This window comes from Mercenaria mercenaria, chromosome 5 (assembly GCF_021730395.1).
Source record: "Mercenaria mercenaria strain notata chromosome 5, MADL_Memer_1, whole genome shotgun sequence".
Taxonomy (NCBI): Eukaryota; Metazoa; Mollusca; class Bivalvia; order Venerida; family Veneridae; genus Mercenaria; species Mercenaria mercenaria.
Genome location: NC_069365.1, coordinates 21,026,139 through 21,046,179, shown reverse-complemented (window position 1 = coordinate 21,046,179; position 20,041 = coordinate 21,026,139). Strand labels below are relative to the sequence as shown.

Here is a 20,041-nt window from a genome sequence, read left to right as displayed (position 1 = left end):
TTTTAAACTTTTTTTTCCTATATAAGTCTATGTAAAACTTGGGACCCCGGGGCGGGGCCATATTTGACCCTAGGGGGATAATTTGAACAATCTTGGTAGAGGACCACTAGATGATGGTACATACCAAATATTAAAGCCCTTGTACAAGATTTTCAAAGTTTTCCCTATATAAGTCTATATAAACCATGTGACCCCCGGGGCGGGGCCAAATTTGACCCTAGGGGGATAATTTGAACAATCTTGGTAGAGGACCACTAGATGATGCTACACACCAGCTATCAAAGCCATAGGCCCTGTGGTTTTGGACAAGAAGATTTCTGAACTTTTTCCTTTCGGTTGCCATGGCAACCAGAGTTCTGCATGAAATTCAATTCTTTGAACAATTTTGAAAGGGGGCCACCCAAGGATCATTCCTGTGAAGTTTGGTGTAATTCTGTCCAGTGGTTTTCAAGAAGAAGATTTTTTTAGAAATTGTTGATGAACGATGCACTACGCATGACGCACATCAAGCGGTCACAATAGCTCAACTTGTCACTTCGTGACAGGTGAGCTAAAAAGGGGCATTATTCTGTCAAAATTCAAATCAGAGTTATGGGGATTGTTTCTCCTGGTGTAGACTTTGATAGTAAATAAGTATTTTTAAAATTCAAATCTATAGCTTTGATAGTAACAGATATTTAATTTTATCAAAAACTTTAACCAATGGCGGCGCCGACGCAAGTGCAATAGCTCTACTTTTTCTTCGAAAAGTCAAGCTAAAAATGTCTCAATTAATATTGTATATGAAAACATTTTAAGGCAAATTGCTGAAAGGACAAGCCATGATTCCCTCAGAATCAGATAATCAAAAATACTTAAACTTTCAATTAACTTGAACAGAAAAACAAAATTATCATCATTACACACAGATGTTGATCAAGAACATCACTCTCACTGGTGAATTCCATAAGGTCATCTCTGAAGACTTTCCACATGTAATTATTGCTTTGAGGCGAAAATACACAATTAGCAGTTGACCCTTTGTATTAAGTTGTTTATTACATGTGACAAAGCTTGAAATATAGGGTGAAGTGGTCATAGCTCTGACACACAAACAGGGCAAATTTAGGAAGGTCTGAGTGACTTCTTAGCTCAAATTGCCCATGTGCACTACTGCAGCACTTAACCTGCTAGATAATAATCAAGAATAAATGATATTGTTTGCGACTATGACTGGTGCTGTTTATTGCTATCCTATCACTTATTTACAAAAAAAGAACACTGTTCCATCTCAGTGTTTGCATACACAAATTTGGCTAGCATGTAGAAATGCTAACTGCATTTTTAATTGTCCTCTATCACTTAGCTAGCTAAATAATTTCAGTCTCAGAGATGTTAAACTTTATATGCTGTTATGGATCTCTGAGCTGAAACAAATCCTGAATTGAAACCTAACCAGGAATCATACCAGAAGACTTGAGAAGTCTTTCACACTATAATTTCATCAAATGAAATGCAATGGACTCACCTTTTACTTTGAAATATTTCTAATCCATTTTCATTTTGATCCAACATAAAATAATCCACGCAACATAATCTGAGCACAAGTTATACACACAAGTTTCAAATGAGTACTGTACTTTTGTCTGCCATTGCAGATGTGACCTGATCAGGACTTGCATTTAGCACTTGATTTTACCCAGAATGTAAATACATCAATTGGAAAGAAAGCCAATCCATATATTCACAGATTGTCAAGCAGCACTTACATCAGTTTTTGGTTCAGTTATTCCAACATGCAAGATTGCTCTTACACTAAGTATAAGGGAAATAGCTTCAAAAATTAGAGAGAGAGGTTATGAGCTCATTGCACACTGGATTCCTGGACATATGGGTATCAAGGGGAATGAACTGGCTGACAAAATGGCAAAAGAAGCTGCTATAGATACACAGGTGTTGGAGGAAGAAATTGGTGGGCTTACTGACAAGAATGAGGCAATTAACAACATGAAGGAAAGAGCTAAAGAGAAATGGCAGAGACAGCATGATATGGATTTAGATACTATCAGAATAAGTGACCTCTTTGAAAGAGTAGGAATGAGGAATTGTACATCAGATGTGGACAGACAGACATTCACTGCTTTTAATAGGTTGATCAGTGGTCACTGCAGGCTGAATGCTCACTTGGCTAAATTTGATGAGAAGATATCAGAAGAGTGTGATAACTGTAAATGCAGAGAAGACATTGATCACTACCTGTTCCATTGTAAGCAATATGACTCGCAAAGAAAGATTATGGAGAAAGTTATTGAAGACACTCTCAGATCTGAAAGCAACATAGGCGTCATAGATCAAAGTTTATTGCTAGGGGACCGAGAAGTGAGCAAAAGTGTGCAATCAGTAATAACTACAGCAGTTTTAGACTACATAAGAGACACGGGGAGATTTCAGTAGTTTATTATAGGGTAAATCCGTAGAAAGTCGGACATCGTAAAACCTCGGACAGTTAACAGAAAAACATGTTTATCTAACTAAATCCGCCGTTACAGGTCCAAAAGGCTTATTTTTAGTGTCATATAGCCCCTTGCTTTATCTAATAATACAGCTGCCTCAACTTTACATTGGCACCGTTTACGTATACACATTAGTCAGTGACGTAACACACACATCCTATACCAAATTTCGCGCTATATCACAAGGCGGGTCATTTGAATCCTTGGGTGCAATCAGTGATTGTCATTTTATTCATGCAAAAGCTTCCATATAAATGATCTTATCGAAACCATAATTATTTAAAATGTAATAAAAATGATATTTTGTAAAAAGAAATGGGAAAATAAATGTAAATTTTGAGAAAAACTGAGTGTCCGAAGTTTAACTATCTTTTTTGCATTGTAGTTAAAAGTCGGACGAATAAAAATGCAGCTTTCTAAATAGCAAGATGAATCGCATCGACGTCCGATTTCAATTAGGCTAATTGACAGAACTTGAAACCCTTTCTGACGTTGACGATAGTTATACGTCAGATGTTTCTGACCCCAAATATGGAAAGACAGTTTAATCAGGGCGTTCGGTTGACCCAAGATCCCGGGTTTTGACGCGCGAAAATCGGGAAACACTCGTATTTGATGAGCCCCGTTCGTCGGCTTGTCTCTATGTATCTCTTGTTCGAGTGTTCAGTCCCTTAATTAAAATCCCAATGAATATCAATTCAATATTGTTCGTTTGTTTGTATTTGCGTTTATTTATAGTCGCCACCGGAAACCCATATGGGCGACTCCTCCAGAAGAGTATTAGTCATTTTAGGTTTTTGGAGGATAGTGCAAGATACAGAAAGATGCCCCAGTTCCAGAAGCTTCTCCTGGTTCTTTAACGTGCCAAGTGTAAAGTACTTATACACGGGACCTCGGTTTAAAGTCTCATCCGAAAGACTGTTAGTAATTTTAGTTGGCCAGCCCCGGGAATCGAACCCGCTACCTCGAGATTACAAGTCTCGTGCTCTACCGATTGAGGTAACAGGGCTGGCTAAATATTGTTCGCCGACACAAGCGCAAGTATAGCAGTAGGCGGAGCGTCGTATATTAATTAGCTACTGACAGATGTCAATCACACCACGCACTGAACGACACGTGGTCATTTCGTGGTTTGTATTCAGTACAATAATGCCCAGTCATTATCAAAGGTGTTTATTAATCAATATGTAAAAGTTAATTGCCTTAGATTATCGTGTTTGTACCACTCATTAATTAGCGCTTATTAGCTAAGTTAGTTTATTAGTTATTTTATTAGCGTTAATTATATGTCTTGCCAAGCGTTGAATTCTCCATGTGAGGAAGCCATCCAGCTAGCTTACGAAAAGTCGGTGGTTCCAAAGAAGTATAAAATTATTTTTATAGCTCTTTGGTGGTTCTACCCAGGTGCCCGCTCGTGATGAAATAATGCACGGGGGGTTTCTTGGAGTCTTCCTCCACCAGCAAAGCTAGACAATCCCCATCTGACTTATAACTGTGTCGGCGCGACGTTAAACCAAACGAAATGAAATGAAATATCAATACAAATCTGCAACTTTAATAATCAAAATGATTTACAGACACCCAAATTCTCTTGATTATTTAATTTTTCTTCCAAACTGAAAAAAATATCAAGGAACAAACGAAAGAGGCGTTTCGTGCTTATTAATTTATTGTAAAATAACCTGTTAATAAAAAATCACCAGAGTAGATCGGTCAAGCTATTTGAAATTCAGCAGAATCAATAAATTGGTTAAGCATGTGTACCCGTTTATTTTGTAATCTGATAATAAATAATCCGCATGGAACGGTTTGTTTTAAGATTAATTAACAGACATGAGTTGAAGGAAGTGAAAACATGTGATAACATAGTCGTTATTATATAAATGGTATGTCGAAACATATCTCAAGATCATTTTGTGCCGGTTCGATACTTCGTTATTTATTTGGTGTTACTCGGTTATTAGGTTCGAACAAAGAGCTATAAAATAAATATTTCATACTTCTTTGGTTCGAATGAAAATGTTAACAATCGGGAGAATTCTGGTATCTATGAACAATTTAGATTCAAGTTTTGGTTTAATATTGGTTGAATCTTATTTGATTGTTTATTTGCAAAAAAATTTAAGACGTAAATGACACACAACATCTGGAAAAAGAAGGTATTTACCCCTAGAAAACACCTAACAGGATTGTCAAGGGGTACGGATCCGTACTTCTAGAATCAGAATCTAGAGGTACGGATCCGTACCCCTAGACAATTACATATAAAGTCAAATTATTTCATGATAACCGTGCGCTTACAGTTGTTCATTTAAAAAAAAAATCGTGTTATGTCCGAGTTTTGACAACTAAAAAATACATGTCCGAGTTTCTACTACAGCATGTCCGAGTTTCAGCTACACTGTCCGAGTCATGCCGTTTCACCCGAAGGTACATTTTCTTCGTATTTTTCGGAATGCTTCAGACATTAGCGTGCAATTGGATACGAAATGGGAAACTAATGCTGTTATAAGTAAAGGGAAGTAATCCAAAGGAAGCTATCGCCATTTAGTAAAGTATAGCAATCTGTCAAGTTTGTTCATTCGAATTTTGTCCGAGTTTCTACGGATTTACCCTACATGATCCACACCACGCAATTGTTTTCAATGAACTATGAGTACAAGTGATTTAAGTACAGAAGAGTACCGTACAATGACGGAAATTAGTCAATTCAGCACAGGAAGTTAATAGGCAGCAGTATAATGCCAATGATGAAACAACAACAACTTCATTTTGAAAACAAATAGGCGGTAAAGAATCGTTATTTAGTGACCTTTTCTGTGAACTTAAACCAAGGTGTTTTTCATGAACTTTGTTGAAAATGGTTATGTTGAGCGCAAATAACCAATCTGCGCTATTTACCAAACGCGCAGCGCATATAACAAATATTTGTACGTTGGTTATATGCGCAACGATTTACCAATCGTTGCGCAGGATAAATTTAACCTGCGCGATTTATCAAATGTGCAGCGCAAATAACAAATCAAGGGCTGAGCGCGAAACTATTGTATCTTGTTCTTTATTCATATACAGTTACAATAGTTTCGCGCTCAGCCCACGAAATGTAACTTTATATATCAGAAATTTGCATTTCGTGTTTGATAAATCATGCAGTTGGTCAATTTATTAATAAATATAGATGTCAAATGCTGAATATCTTGGTTCTTAAATTATGTGTCATAAATTTGTTTCTACATCAGTAAATTCACGGCAGTCGGTCACCAGGTTTCAATACCTCCGATCTTATACGAGATGCAATAAAACCCAAACATGCGTGAAGGTGTGATTTCCTCCGGCTTGCACAGGTCGTCCTCTGGTATGTTTTAGGCTATTTTTATAATTTTGTACTTCACCCGAGTACACACTTAGCAAAATGTCGTTTTTATTATAGATCTATTGAAATATCTTGAAATTTCACAATAATTTTCTTTTTACCAACGGGAGCATATCTCTCAACAGATCTAAGATAAAAGATGAAATAAAAAAGTCACAGAATTAAAAGAAAACTAGAAAATGCTTTTGTAAAAAAGCGCATGTCTCCCCCAATGCAAAGTCCTATAGGCAAGAAGTCAATAGGGGTCAGGAGCGAAAGTCAAAGAGACACTGATGGTTGGCTGCAATAGGGAACATCTACTTGGCATGTCCAGTCATCCCGCTAAATTTCAACACTCTTGGCCTAGTGGTTCTCAAGTCACTGTTCAGGCTCCTGTGACCTTGACCTTTGATCAAGTGATCTCAAAATAAATAGGGGTCATCTACTCTGCATGTCCAATCATCCTATTAAGTTTCAACATTGTAGGTAAAGTGGTTCTCAAGTTAATTCCAAAAAATGATTTTACATGTTCAGGCCCCTGTGGCCTTGACCTTTAACTGAGTGACCCTAAAATCGTTAGGGGTCATCTACTCTGCATGACCAATCATCCTATGAAGTTTCATCATTCTGGGTCAAGTGGTTCTCAAGTCACTGACCGGAAATGGTTTTCAATGTTCAGGCCCCTGTGACCTTGACCTTTCACAGAGTGACCCCAAAATCGTTAGGGGTCATCTGCTCTGCATGACCAATCATCCTATTAAGTTTCAACATTCTGGGTCAAGTGGTTCTCAAGTTACTGACCAGAAATGGTTTTCAATGTTCAGGCCCCTGTGACCTTGACCTTTAATGGTGTGACCCCAAAATCGATAAGGGTCATCTACTTTGCATGTACAATCATCCTATGAAGTTTCAACATTCTGGGTCAAGTGGTTCTCTAGTTATTGATCGGAAATGGTTTTCCATGTTCAGGCCCCTGTGACCTTGACCTTTGACGGAGTTACCCCAAAATCAATAGGGGTCATCTACTCTTCATGATCAATCATCCTATGAAGTTTCAACATTCTGGGTCAAGTGGTTCTCTAGTTATAGATCGGAAATGGTTTTCAATGTTCAGGCCCCTGTGACCTTGACCTTTGACAGAGTGACCCCAAAATCAATAGGGGTCATCTACTTTCATGGCCAATCATCCTATGAAGTTTCAACATTCTGGGTCAAGTGGTTCTCTAGTTATTGATCGGAAATGGTTTTCAATGTTCAGGCCCCTGTGACCTTGACCTTTGACGGAGGCACCCCAAAAACAATAGGGATCGTCTACTCCAGCAGCCCTACAACCCTATGAAGTTTGAAGGTTCTAGGTCAAATGGTTCTCCATTATTGCTCAGAAATGAAGTGTGACGGACGGACGGACAGGGCAAAAACAATATGTCTCCTGGGGGAGACATAATTCTTACAGATCTTATCTATATTATTATTATTACTTTATAGTACAAAATCGATTGAATAAAGAGTAGACCAAAATTTTCATCAAAACGTAAATGAAATTTTATATTTTGTAGCTGCACAAGATATGTGTTCGGTGCCCTGTGCTAAATGAAAATCTGGAAATTACTCTGATAACTTGAATATCTTTTAGAAATCATATTAACTTTTACTTAGATTTACGATTACAGACTAAAACTATAGCTTTTTTACAAATCTAAATGGATCTATAATGTTACACCTGTAACTTGCTTGGGAGGTCGGTCCTGCGCTAATAGCAAAGTTTGAAATTACACTGTATTTCAAATATATTTCATTCATAAAACATACTATTTATGTAACTTTCAAATGAATACTGTAAAAAAAATGATTAGAAAAAGAGTGATTTCTGTCATAACGAGAACGAAATATTACATTTTTTATCTGCGCAAGATGTGTGTCTGCGCTAATAATAAATCTGGAAATTACTCTGATAACTTGAATATCTTTTATAAATCATATCAACTTTTACTTTGATTTACAATTACAGACTAAAACTATAATTTTTCTAAATGGATCTATAATGTTACACCTGTAACTTGCTTGGGAGGTCGGTCCTGCGCTAATAGCAAAGTTTGAAATTACACTATATTTCAAATATATTTCATTCATAAAACATACTATTTATGTAACTTTCAAATAAATACTGTAAAAAATGAATAGAAAAAGAGTGATTTCTGTCATAACGAGAACGAAATATTACATTTTTTATCTGCGCAAGATGTGTGTCTGCGCTAATAATAAATTTGGAAATTACTCTGATAACTTGAATATCTTTTATAAATCATATTAACTTTTACTTTGATTTACGATTACAGACTAAAACTAGATTTTTTACAAATCTAAATGGATCTATAATGTTACACCTGTAACTTGCGTGGGAGGTCGGTCCTGCGCTAATAGCAAAGTTTGAAAATACACTATATTTCAAATATATTTCATTATAAAACATACTATTTATGTAACTTTCAAATGAATACTGTAAAAAATGAATAGAAAAAGAGTGATTTCTGTCATAACGAGAACGAAATATTACATTTTTTATCTGCTCAAGATGTGTGTCTGCACTAATAATAAATCTGGAAATTATTCTGATAACTTGAATATCTTTTATAAATCATATCAACTTTTACTTTGATTTACAATTACAGACTAAAACCATAATTTTTCTAAATGGATCTATAATGTTACACCTGTAACTTGCTTGGGAGGTCGGTCCTGCGCTAATAGCAAAGTTTGAAATTACACTATATTTCAAATATATTTCATTCATAAAACATACTATTTATGTAACTTTCAAATGAATACTGTAAAAAATGAATAGAAAAAGAGTGACTTCTGTCATAACGAGAACGAAATATTACATTTTTATCTGCGCAAGATGTGTGTCTGCGCTAATAATAAATCTGAAAATTACTCTGATAACTTAAATATCTTTTAGAAATCATATTAACTTTTACTTTGATTTACGATTACAGACTAAAACTAGATTTTTTACAAATCTAAATGGATCTATAATGTTACACCTGTAACTTGCGTGGGAGGTCGGTCCTGCGCTAATAGCAAAGTTTGAAATTACACTGTATTTCAAATATATTTCATTCATAAAACACACTATTTATGTAACTTTCAAATGAGTACTGTAAAAATGAATAGAAAAAAAGTGATTTCTGTTATAACGAGAACGAAATTTTACATTTGTTATCTGCGCAGATGTATGTCTATGTATGTTTATGTACGACGGGCGGTTATACGTCGGGCGTAATAATATCATGAAGGCGCATCCCGAGTGATCTTTTTTTGTACGACGTATGAACGCCCGAGTGTATAAAGAGTGTTAAAACATGGTTTTGCTATAAATTATTTTGATTCCAATACTAGTATGCCCTTAATCTAAAACAATAGATAAATATACAAGCGCTTTTTCTTTGTCGCAACAAAACCTTTGATGTCAACGCACGTTAACGTGACGTCATTCTATCGTGAGAGTGTTTTAACAGAGGCAGGCATATTAGAATGAAACATATAAAGTGACAAAAGTTTGCACAAGTAACACACCCTGATATAGTACAGTTGATTTCCATGTTTACTTTAGCAACCCCACACTGATTTTTGAAATATATTGAATAAAAAAGAGAATGGCACCATTGAAAAGGGCTTCAAAAGAGCTTTTCAGAACAGTTTAAATTATTAAGATAGCTTCAGTATAACAAAAGCTACAAAATTTTGAAGTTGTGAAAAATCACTCTGACTTTGGAACATTTTCTCTATATATAACATAGGTTATATCATGGAACTCTTCGCGGAACTTTTTTTAATAAAAATGGTGCCATTTCTTTGAAACTTAATATATTTCTTTGAAATTTACCACTCTTGTGTAATTTTTCCTGGAGAATCTGTTTTTTTGCTTATTTTTGCTGTATCTCAACTACCTACAAAGTTATCAGACAAACACAACATCCAATTTGAATTCATTTTTAATTTTCATTTTCTTCCGCATGCTCAGTATCACAGTAACAGTTATAAATACAAAGTTTTCATAGACAAAAAGACAAAAGCAAACATTTGATGTAATTCTGACAATTAATCAATATTCAGAATAATATATATTATATATGCATTTACAGCATTTCAGTTCATTATTCTAATTCAATGTACTATGTTTCTCAACTGAATATCTGGATTCATGTTAACTTAAATAATAAATAAATAAATATATCTAATTCAGTGTACTATGTTTCTCAATTAAGTACCTGGATTCATGTTAACTTAAAATTTAAATAATAAATAAATAAATAAATTTTTACAATATAGTACAATTTACAAAGTCCATCCAGATTTAAGAACCACCTGTTGAAAACATCTCTCAGTCTCAAGGACTGCTGGTAATGACGACTCAAAAGAACTCTTGTTTATATATTTCATACAGTTTAGAAATGTCATGATGTTGTGGGAAGAACCACTGTCTACCAGAGTTGCAACACTCTGGAGGCAAGTCAGTTTTCAGCACAAATTGTTTCTCAACTTCTTGGACATCTTCCCTGGATGGCCACATGAATGTGCCAGCTTTACGGCATGGAGACATAAATCTAATTGTGGCTTTGTTGCAGCAAATCGAAGACACTACACAGCCTGGATACCACATATCCTGATAAGCCACAGCGACATAGTCATTAACTTTGAACTGAACATTTTTTGGTAACAGATTAGATAAGGGGTTCTGCTCATTGCTGTAGTCTTCTTCTTCTTCTTCAATGTTTTCAATACGCCTTCGCTTTGAGGGGGGCTTACTCTGAAAAATATCATTAAGAATGGCTTGGGAAACTTCTTCTTCTTCAGAACGGTGTTTTTTGCGTAATTCTTTTCCACTTTTGCGTGCACTTTTCATTATCACATCTCTCCTCTCTTTTTCCATGTCACGCAACCACTTAATAACTCTTTGTCCATTTCGCTTGAGCAACTGCACCGAAGAGTGATGGTGCATAGACGCGTTTGGTCTGCGCTTCTGGCTACTATCAAGATCACCAAAATGGTGTTCACAGCCAAGGTTAGTAACTTGTGCGTAACACGTTTTTGCGAAGTCCTTTTGAGCTGGGGCAGTACTGTATATACCTCCTTCGAGAAAGTCGAGAAATAAATTACTTGTTTACTATTACTGCTTGAAAATATTAAACTTAATTACATCAGACTTAAGCATTCCAGTATTGCATTTAGAAGCAACTTTCATCTGGATTGTAATGAGATGCATTATCAGTTGTACAGGTTACTGAATAAATTCAACAAAACAGGAATATTTCTTTGCTATCTGGCCATTTGGACGTACGGGCTACAATAGAAAAATGTAAAAGTGATCTTTTCTAAACTTTATTCTATTTACTATCCGTCACAATTATCAAATGTATTGCTTAATACTTAGAAAGGTTAAGGAAATAAACACTATTTTCTAATACTGACGATTTATCATCAAAGCAAGATAATATATACATTTTCATAGATCGCCTGTCCATATAGTTTGCGCTTTATATGATCATCCTTTTTATAATCTGTAAATTTATTATAATTTTATCATATAGTCAGACCTGATGTAATACTATATGTTATGCAAATGTCAGTTCTATATTTTTGATGTATTATGTACAAAGCTAATAAAAGATATGTTCTGTTCTCTTCTGTTTATCAAGAGTTTATAGCCAACAAATGTTTATTGTAGTATTACGTCACCAATTAAAAAAAAAAAAAAAAAAAACATTGAAAATTAATTTATCCCTTGATGTGAAATATAACACTGACTGATTGAATCACAAGTTCACGATTAATCAACTATATGCGCAAAGGAAATGCCATATTTTTTCTTTCCATAATTTTAACTGTTTAACCACGTGTAGGCCGACCAACTCAATGAGTAGCAACGGCGGAATCAATCGTGTCCAGCATGATAAGGGTCAAACTAGCTATAAGCGCAGGACTGACATCCTGCGCAGGTTACAGATGTAACGTTATATTCGAGTGTAGGACAAAATCCCCTGCGGACAAAACCCCCTTTGCTCATATTTGCATAGGCTGACAAAACACCCTTCATGGTTTTTACAAGGAGGACAAAACCCCCTTCGCACTTTTTTCAAGGAGGACAAAACCCCCTTCGCGGTTTTTACAGGGAGGACAAAAACCACTTCAACCTAGAATGTAAAGGGCAAATTATATAATAATATAAAACTGTAATAATTGTATATAATAGATTAAGTACATCAATTATCCACATCATAATATATCTTCAAGACATCTTTTTCTATAAATAAAATGATAAATCTTAAAGTGTATTATGATGTTTTCCCTTTTGAATCCTTATAAAAAGCAAAGGAGGTTTTGTCCTCCTTGTAAAAAATGTGAAGGGGGTTTTGTCCTCCTTGTAAAATTCATCGAAGGGGGTTTTGTCCTCCTTCTAAAAAACATGAAGGGGGTTTTGTCCGGGTATGCAAAAATGAGCGAAGGGGGTTTTGTCCGCAGGGGATTTTGTCCGGATCCCGTTATATTCTGCTTTGCAGAAACTATAATTTTAGTTTGGACTCGTAAAGCAAAGTTAAAGCTATCGGAGTAATATCCGGATTTTCCATTAGCGCAGGACACATATATCTTGCGCAGAGAAAAAAAGTAATATTTCGTACTATTCATGACAGAAATCACTCCTTTTTCATTTTATTTTCTACCACTAAAACAGTTTGTTTCTTCTTTTTTTTCTTAGAAAAAAGTACATAAATAGAATGCTTTAGAAATAAAATTATATATTTGAAGTTTCGGCATCATTTCAGGATTTGCTATTAGCGCAGGACCGATATCTCGCGCCGGTTACAGATGTAACAAGATATTCATTTTGGCAAAAGCTAGACTTTCAGCCCGTAAAACATTGATAAAATTTACATGGTTTATGAAAGATATTCAAGTAAACAGAGTAATTTCCAGATTTTTTATTACAGCAGGACACACATTTTGCGCAGCTACAAAATGTAAACTTTGGTGCACGTTTTGATGGAATTTACTCGTTATTCTATTTATTTTGCATTATAAAAGCATGAAAAAAAAAATATCAATTATAATTGTAAGAAATGACATATATTTGGTATATTGTTGACATTTCAGGAACTGCGATTAGTGCAGGACCGTCATCCCGCGAATTATGTAGAAGTAACTTTATATTCTAGCTACAATTTTAGTCTGTAATTATAATAACAAAATTAAAGTTGACATAGCGTATGAAATTATCAGAGTAATGTTAAAACTTTCTATTAGCGCAGGACATACGTCTTGCACAGATAAAACATATAATTTTTCGTTCTCGTTATGACGGAATATCTATTTCTACTACATTTTTAAAAGGTACATAAATGATACGTTTTATAAATTAAATATATTTAAATTCAGCATTTGCTATTAGCGCAGAACTGACATCCCGCGCGGGTTACAGAATTAAAATTACATTTGTCTTTGCAAAAGCTACAACTTTAGTCTGTAACCATAAAACAAAGTTAAATTTAGCATGGTTTATGAAAGATATTCAAGTAATCAGGATCATTTCCAGATTTTTTATTAGTGCAGGGCCGACATCCCGCACAAGATACAGATGTAACAAAATATTAATTTGGCAAAAGCTACAATTACAGCCTGTAATCACAACAAGAGGATCATGATGACCCTGGATCGCTCACCAGAGTAATATGTTTCAAATGTCAAACTGATGATTTTTAGAAATTTTTTGGAAAATTTTCCGATGTACAATCAAGTAACCACTGGGGCGGGGCCAATTTTACCCCGGGGGTTATGATTTGAACAAAGTTTGTAGAAGTCGACTAGGCAATGTTACATATCGAATATCTAAGATCTAGGCCTTCTGGTTTATTTTTAGCAAATTTATGAAGATTTCCCTATGTACAATAAAGTAACCCCTGGGGCTGGGTCAATTTGGCCCTGAGGGGGTCAATATTTGAACAAATTTTGTAGAGGTCCACTAAGCAATGCTACATGTTGAATATCTAAGCTCTAGGCCTTCTGGTTTATTTTTAGAAAATATTGAAGATTTTTCTATGTACAATCGAGTAACCCCATGGGGCGGGGCCAATTTGACCCCGGGGTCATGATTTGAAGAAATTCTGTAGAGGTCTACTAGGCAATATTGCATGTCAAATATCTAAGACCTAGGCCTTCTGGTTTATTTTTAGAAATTTTTTGAAGATTTTCCTATGTACAATCAAGTGACCCCTGGGGCGGGGTCAATTTTGACCCTGGGGTCATGATTTGAACAAATGTTGTAGAGGTCCATAATGCAATGCTACATGTGAAATATCTAAGCTCTAGGCCTTCTGGTTTATTTTAAGAAAATTTTTGAAGATTTTCATATGTAAAATCAAGCGACCCCTGGGGCGGGGTCAATTTTGACCCCGGGGGTCATGATTTGAACAACTTTAGTAGAGGTCCACTAGGCAATGCTACATGTCAAATATCTAAGCTCTAGAGCTTCTGCTTTTTGAGAAGAAGATTTTTTAAGGTTTTCCTATGTAAAATCAAGTGACCCCTGGGACGGGGTCAATTTTGACCCCGGGGTCTGATTTGAATAAATTTTGTAGAGGTCCACTAGGCAATGCTACACGTGAAATATCTAAGACCTAGGCCTTCTGCTTTATTTTTAGAAATTTTTTGAAGATTTTCCTATGTAAAATCAAGTGACCCCTGGGGCGGGGTCAATTTTGACCCTGGGGTCATGATTTGAACAACTTTAGTAGAGGTCCATTAGGCAATGCTACATGTCAAATATCTAAGGTCTAGGGCTTCTGGTTTTCAAGAAGAAGATTTTTTAAGATTTTTCTATGTAAAATCAAGTGACCCCTGGGGCGGGGTCATTTTTGACCCCGGGGTCATGATTTTAACAAACTTGGTAGAGGTCCACTAGGCAATGCTTCACACCAAATATCTAAGCTCTAGGGCTTCTGGTTTTTGAGAAGAAGATTTTTAAAGTTTTTCCTTTCGGTTGCCATGGCAACCAGAGTTCTGCATGGAATTCAATTCTTTGAACAATTTTTAGAGAAGACCATCCAAGGAACATCCCTGTGAAGTTTCATCAAAATTGGCCTGTTGGTTTAGGAGGAGATGTTGTTTAAAGGAAAGTGTGGACGGACGGACGGACGACGGACGGACGCCGGACGGTGAGCGATCACAATAGCTCACCCTGAGCACTCTGTGCTCTGGTGAGCTAAAAACTGAAACTGAAACTGCTTTATTTGATTAAACGCCTAATTTTACACATAGTATATTCACTGGCATTGTACATTAAATTTTACCAGATTTATATAGCGCCTAAGGCGCTTTACATAGTTCAAATGCAGCCACACAGGGCGCATAATTCATCCTCTACTAGTACAGACACAGAGCGATCTGACCAGAGGGACAGAGTGAGACAAAGCCCCCACGACAGAGAGATCAGAAATCAGATACAGGCTTATCCGGCTAACTTAGCCTAGCTCGTTTCGAATAGACAGCCTGGTTCTTTAACGCGCCCAGTGTATAGCACTGATACACGCAAGGATTGCCTGGGTTCCTGACCAGTACACCTCTAGTTGGGTGGGAAACACTGAAAAGCGTTTCTGAAAATTCCCGAGTAGCTGCCAGGGATCGAACCCCGACCTCAGGATTGGAAGGCCAGTGTGCAAACCACTGAGCTATCCGTCCACCATAAAAACAATGATAAAGTTAGCATCGTTTATGAAAGATATCCAAGTTATCAGGATTATTTCCAGATTTTTTATTAGCGCAGGGCAAATACATCTTGCGCAGATAACAAATGTAATATTTCGTTCTCGTTATGATGGAAATCACGCTTCTTTCTATTTTTTTCTAGTCCGAAAACATTTTTTATGAAGTTACATAAATAGTATCTTTTAGAATTGAAATATGTTTGAAATATCGGCGTCAGTTCAGAATTTGCTATAAGCCCAGGAACAACATCCCGCGCAGGCTACGGATGAAACATTATATTCAGATTTTCAAAAGCTACATTTTTAGACTGTAATCGAAAAACGAATTAAAAGTTAAAATGGTTTATAAAAGATATTCAAGTTATTGGAGTAATTTTCAGAGTTCTATTAATGCAGGACACACATCTTGCGCACCTATAAAATGTAAAATTTCGTTCACATTTTGACGAAACTTATTAGTTATTCTATCTGTCTCACTATAAAACATTAAAAAATGATATAAGTATAAAAGATCTGTAAGAATCGTCTTTTAATTCTGTTTATTTTTGTTTTATTTTTAATCTTGGCCCTGTCAAGAGATATGCTCACGTTGGTAAAAAAGAATTGCGCTTTTTCAATATGATGAAAAAAAGCGATATGGTGAATTGTGGTAAGAGTGTGGCAATTCAGTCTTTTATGTAAGTCTCCTTTATGTTATATATCCGGTATAAAATGACTGCGTGTGATCGAATGAAGTAAAAATACTTTAGTTATAAAAAGAATAGAGAGGACGATGTGGCTATCCGAAGGAAATCACACCTTCACGCATGTTTGAGTTTTATTGCATATTGTATCATACTGCAGATATTGAAACCTGGTGACCGACTCCCATTAATTTACTAATGTTGAAATAAATTGATGACACATTTTTAAAACCGAGATTTGCAATATCAGTCTGTAATTGTTAAACAATGTAAAAGTTAGCATGGTTTATGGCAGTTATTCATATTATCAGAGTAATTTCCAGATATCAATACGATCTGTAAGAAATGACCAATATATATTTGAAATATCGGTGTTATTTCAGGATTTGATATTAGCGCTGGATCGACATCCCCCACAGGCTACGGCATTTAAAAGTTAAAAAAAAAAATTAAAAAAACTTGTGTTATTAAATATACTTTGGATATTTTGTATCATTTTAAAGTTTTTTAACACCTATGACAAATGACTCTTAATACCGTCGTTAACAGAAATTTTTAGTCCATAAACTACCAGGGACGTGAGCATCTCATTGAAATTACCGCATAAATACGCTCATTTACTTTAAAAAAAAAATGTTTTTCTTGTTCTTTACAAATTAAGCACAGTCAGTTCACACCTTTATGCGTGCCTGATCATCGTCAGTTTTAAAATTAAACAGTTTTATGTAGGCCTACAAGTCTAACCCTCTAATGATATTCAATTTTATCGGGAGATATCATCCATATGTTAAAAGCGCAGACTCATTTACCAAACACGCAAGACAGTTACCCTGCGCATATAAGAAATATATAAGGTTGCCCGATTTACAAATCGTTGCGCAGATAACAAATTGGTTATTTGCGCTGCGCGATTTACCAAATGCGCAGATTGGCTATATGCGCGTAACAGTTATATGTATTATTCAATTGCTTTCATAAATATGCACAATTTTGATCTTGATTTTCAAAAATAACCTAGTGCTCTGAACTTTGCATGACATCATCAGTTTTTCACGAGAGACTGTGCGAGATGTTGCGGTTCGACTCTGGTTAGTTGACCAAATAGATTTTCACCATAACTTAATGTACGCGACCGTCAGAAAATAAAAATAGCCTCAGTTAATTTATGGTAGCCAGAGCTATCACTTTGATTCGCAAGTTTGTCAGTGCTACATTCATGACTGCAACTATGGAATATAAATATATTTATCACTAACTTACATTAACAAGTCCAAAATAGTGTTCATTCGCTGGCAGTTGTACAGATCCTATTTCTTTCTCCAACTGGGTGGGGTTATTACCCTAAAAATAAATCAAAACAAAAGTACATGTCGATATTGATACTTTGCACTGGCATAAAGCTTCAACATTATCATTAAAATAGAAAACTAAAACTGAATGTCATTGCTTATTACAACTCAAATATTTTTAACCTTAACTTTAACAGAGATGTCATAAAGAAATTTCTTATAATTACCATTTTGTAACAAAATTTCCAACTGTTTGCAAAATTATTCATCCACTGGCGGCCATTACAGACTGGTTTGTAAACTGAGCCTTGTAGCAAAAATGGCGTAAAGGTCATACTAAAAAGCGAAAAGAGACAAAAACTAAAGGAACTGTCTAGGGTTACGGATCCGTACCTCTAGAATCTGATTCTAGAGATACGGATCCGTACCTCTAGACATGCCTGTTAAGGGTTTCTAGGGTACGGACCTCCGTTTTGCCAGATATTAAGGCTTTTTTACATTTCAAATTTTGTTGAAAATGAAATAACAAATCTACATCTATGGAGATGCTACCAACAATCAATTTCTGATCATAACTAGGAGGTCGGGGCAGTTGTTAAAAGCATGTTGCTATGTTACATGATACATGATATTCATGTTGTTAAAAGAGTAAGAGCAGTAATATATACAGCTTGTTAAAAATAAAAACAGGTCTGTTCCATTCCAAAGGTTTACCCCAACTTTGGAGTCATATGACAAAACTACGACACTTACCGGCAAAGTAAACATGGTTTGATAAACTAAAAAAAAGTCACCCTCGAGAAATTTAACGATTTTTTTCTGCTTTGCCAAATATCCAAATAAATGACAAATTTATATTTTCAACGGCAGTCTCCCATTGTAATTTCTTGTCGCCATTGGAGTTTGCTCTCTAAATTTGAAGTATTGCGGGAAAATTCTCGTGAATTTTATCGGGAGCGACTCAAAACTCATTTCGTTCACAATTCCCTACAAGTGAATGCATGATTGAAATGAATTTTTGTGTTTAAAAAACATGTTATTTAGATCTAGAAAAAATGTAAATTGACTCACTTTTAACCTATCAAAGTTGTAAACACTCCAAAATTCTTCCAAGTCTTCAATAGCTCTATCCAATCCTCAATGAATCAGTTGTAAACAACATTGTAAGCTCTTTCACACATCGATGAAATTCAGGCATCAATCGCACCATGCCCTTGAAACGATGACTTGTTCAATTTAACATCATTTCCAAACGCATGGTTCAAAGATAACCTGTATTTTAGCATCCTTAATGAAGTATTTACAGTCCGCCACATATCCAATTTCTTTCACAATGAACACAGTATTCACCCTATCGAGTCCCGGTTGTGTATGCTTCTTTTTCTTTGAAAGAAACTTATGACGTATGAGATAAATGACGTAGTATGCTGGCACTATGCAGATTTATATGAGGCGCACAAGGAAAATTTACATAGGTGTACAATCAGCCGATAGAAGATAGAAATCTTGACGTGTGTCATGCTATAATCATATTTTACTTTTTGAAATTTATAGATCTATTTAAACAATGATTAATTCTTTATCATTTCGTCAACCTATCTGTTTTATTTTTTTTTTATAATGTTGCTGTTTATATGGAAGCATCTCCTTTTTTAAAAGCGAAATCGGATCGTGAACCCATTCTCTGTTTTTATTAAACTATTATTATTATCTTTATTATGCCAGATTTACATTTGACTTAAATAACTGGTAAAAAGTCCAGAGAGCAGTCATAGAAAGTAAAATATTGTTATACATAACCGCCGATTCAATTTTAAAAAAATATCCCCGAACTATCATTTATCAACTTTTATTGTCCATCAGAGCTACGATGTCCAGAAACAGATTTAAACATTTACAAACTATTTTCAAATCATTCATGAATAATTAACGCTAATGCGAGCTGAAACTTGTTTTCTTTCCGTTAAAGTTTTGCTTTAGTCTTACATTACTCCAGTCAGGGTTTTTTAACAAAGGTTTGATATTTTCTTTTTGTTTCTAATCATTATTTTTATATATCCTATATTCCTGTTGAATTTGCAGTCTGGAGTATGCTTTTAAATTCCACAAAGGTATGAGCGCAATCGTCGCAAGTGTTACGTAACTTCAGATTTTTTTTCTGGATTTAACGAGCACAGAATAATTATTGTCTCTGGCACAAAGTCTTGTTAATAAGGTCCACGGAGACAGATTGATAATTCTTTTCTTTTCGGTCGGTGCTCACACGTGTAACATTTGGCACGTGACGAGGCGCGCGATCGAAGAAAATATGATAGAATGATCAAAATGATAAGCAAAAAGTGTAACATAGGCGTAGGAGCAGCGGGACCTGAAGGACACCCGGTGTACAGCATGTATTTTGCCCCCCCCCCGGTCGTTTCCCGCACTTTTAATTAAAACAAGAGTTTTTTTCCTAGAATTAACAGAA

The 20,041-nt window shown here is 35.4% G+C and overlaps 1 protein-coding gene across 1 annotated transcript in view; it reads right to left on the bottom strand.

Moving 5' to 3' along the window:
* Positions 1 to 17,858, bottom strand: part of LOC123556596 (ubiquitin carboxyl-terminal hydrolase 46-like) — a 43,552-nt gene extending 25,694 nt beyond the window's left edge. Inside the window, exons 1-2 of the mRNA XM_045347430.2 lie at positions 17,802 to 17,858; positions 17,546 to 17,626 (exon numbers count right to left, since the gene is read on the bottom strand). Coding sequence (XP_045203365.1) covers positions 17,546 to 17,626; positions 17,802 to 17,843 — 123 coding nt within the window. The 5' untranslated portion in view covers positions 17,844 to 17,858. The remainder of the gene's footprint in view (positions 1 to 17,545; positions 17,627 to 17,801) is intronic.
* Positions 17,859 to 20,041: the final 2,183 nt, after the last annotated feature.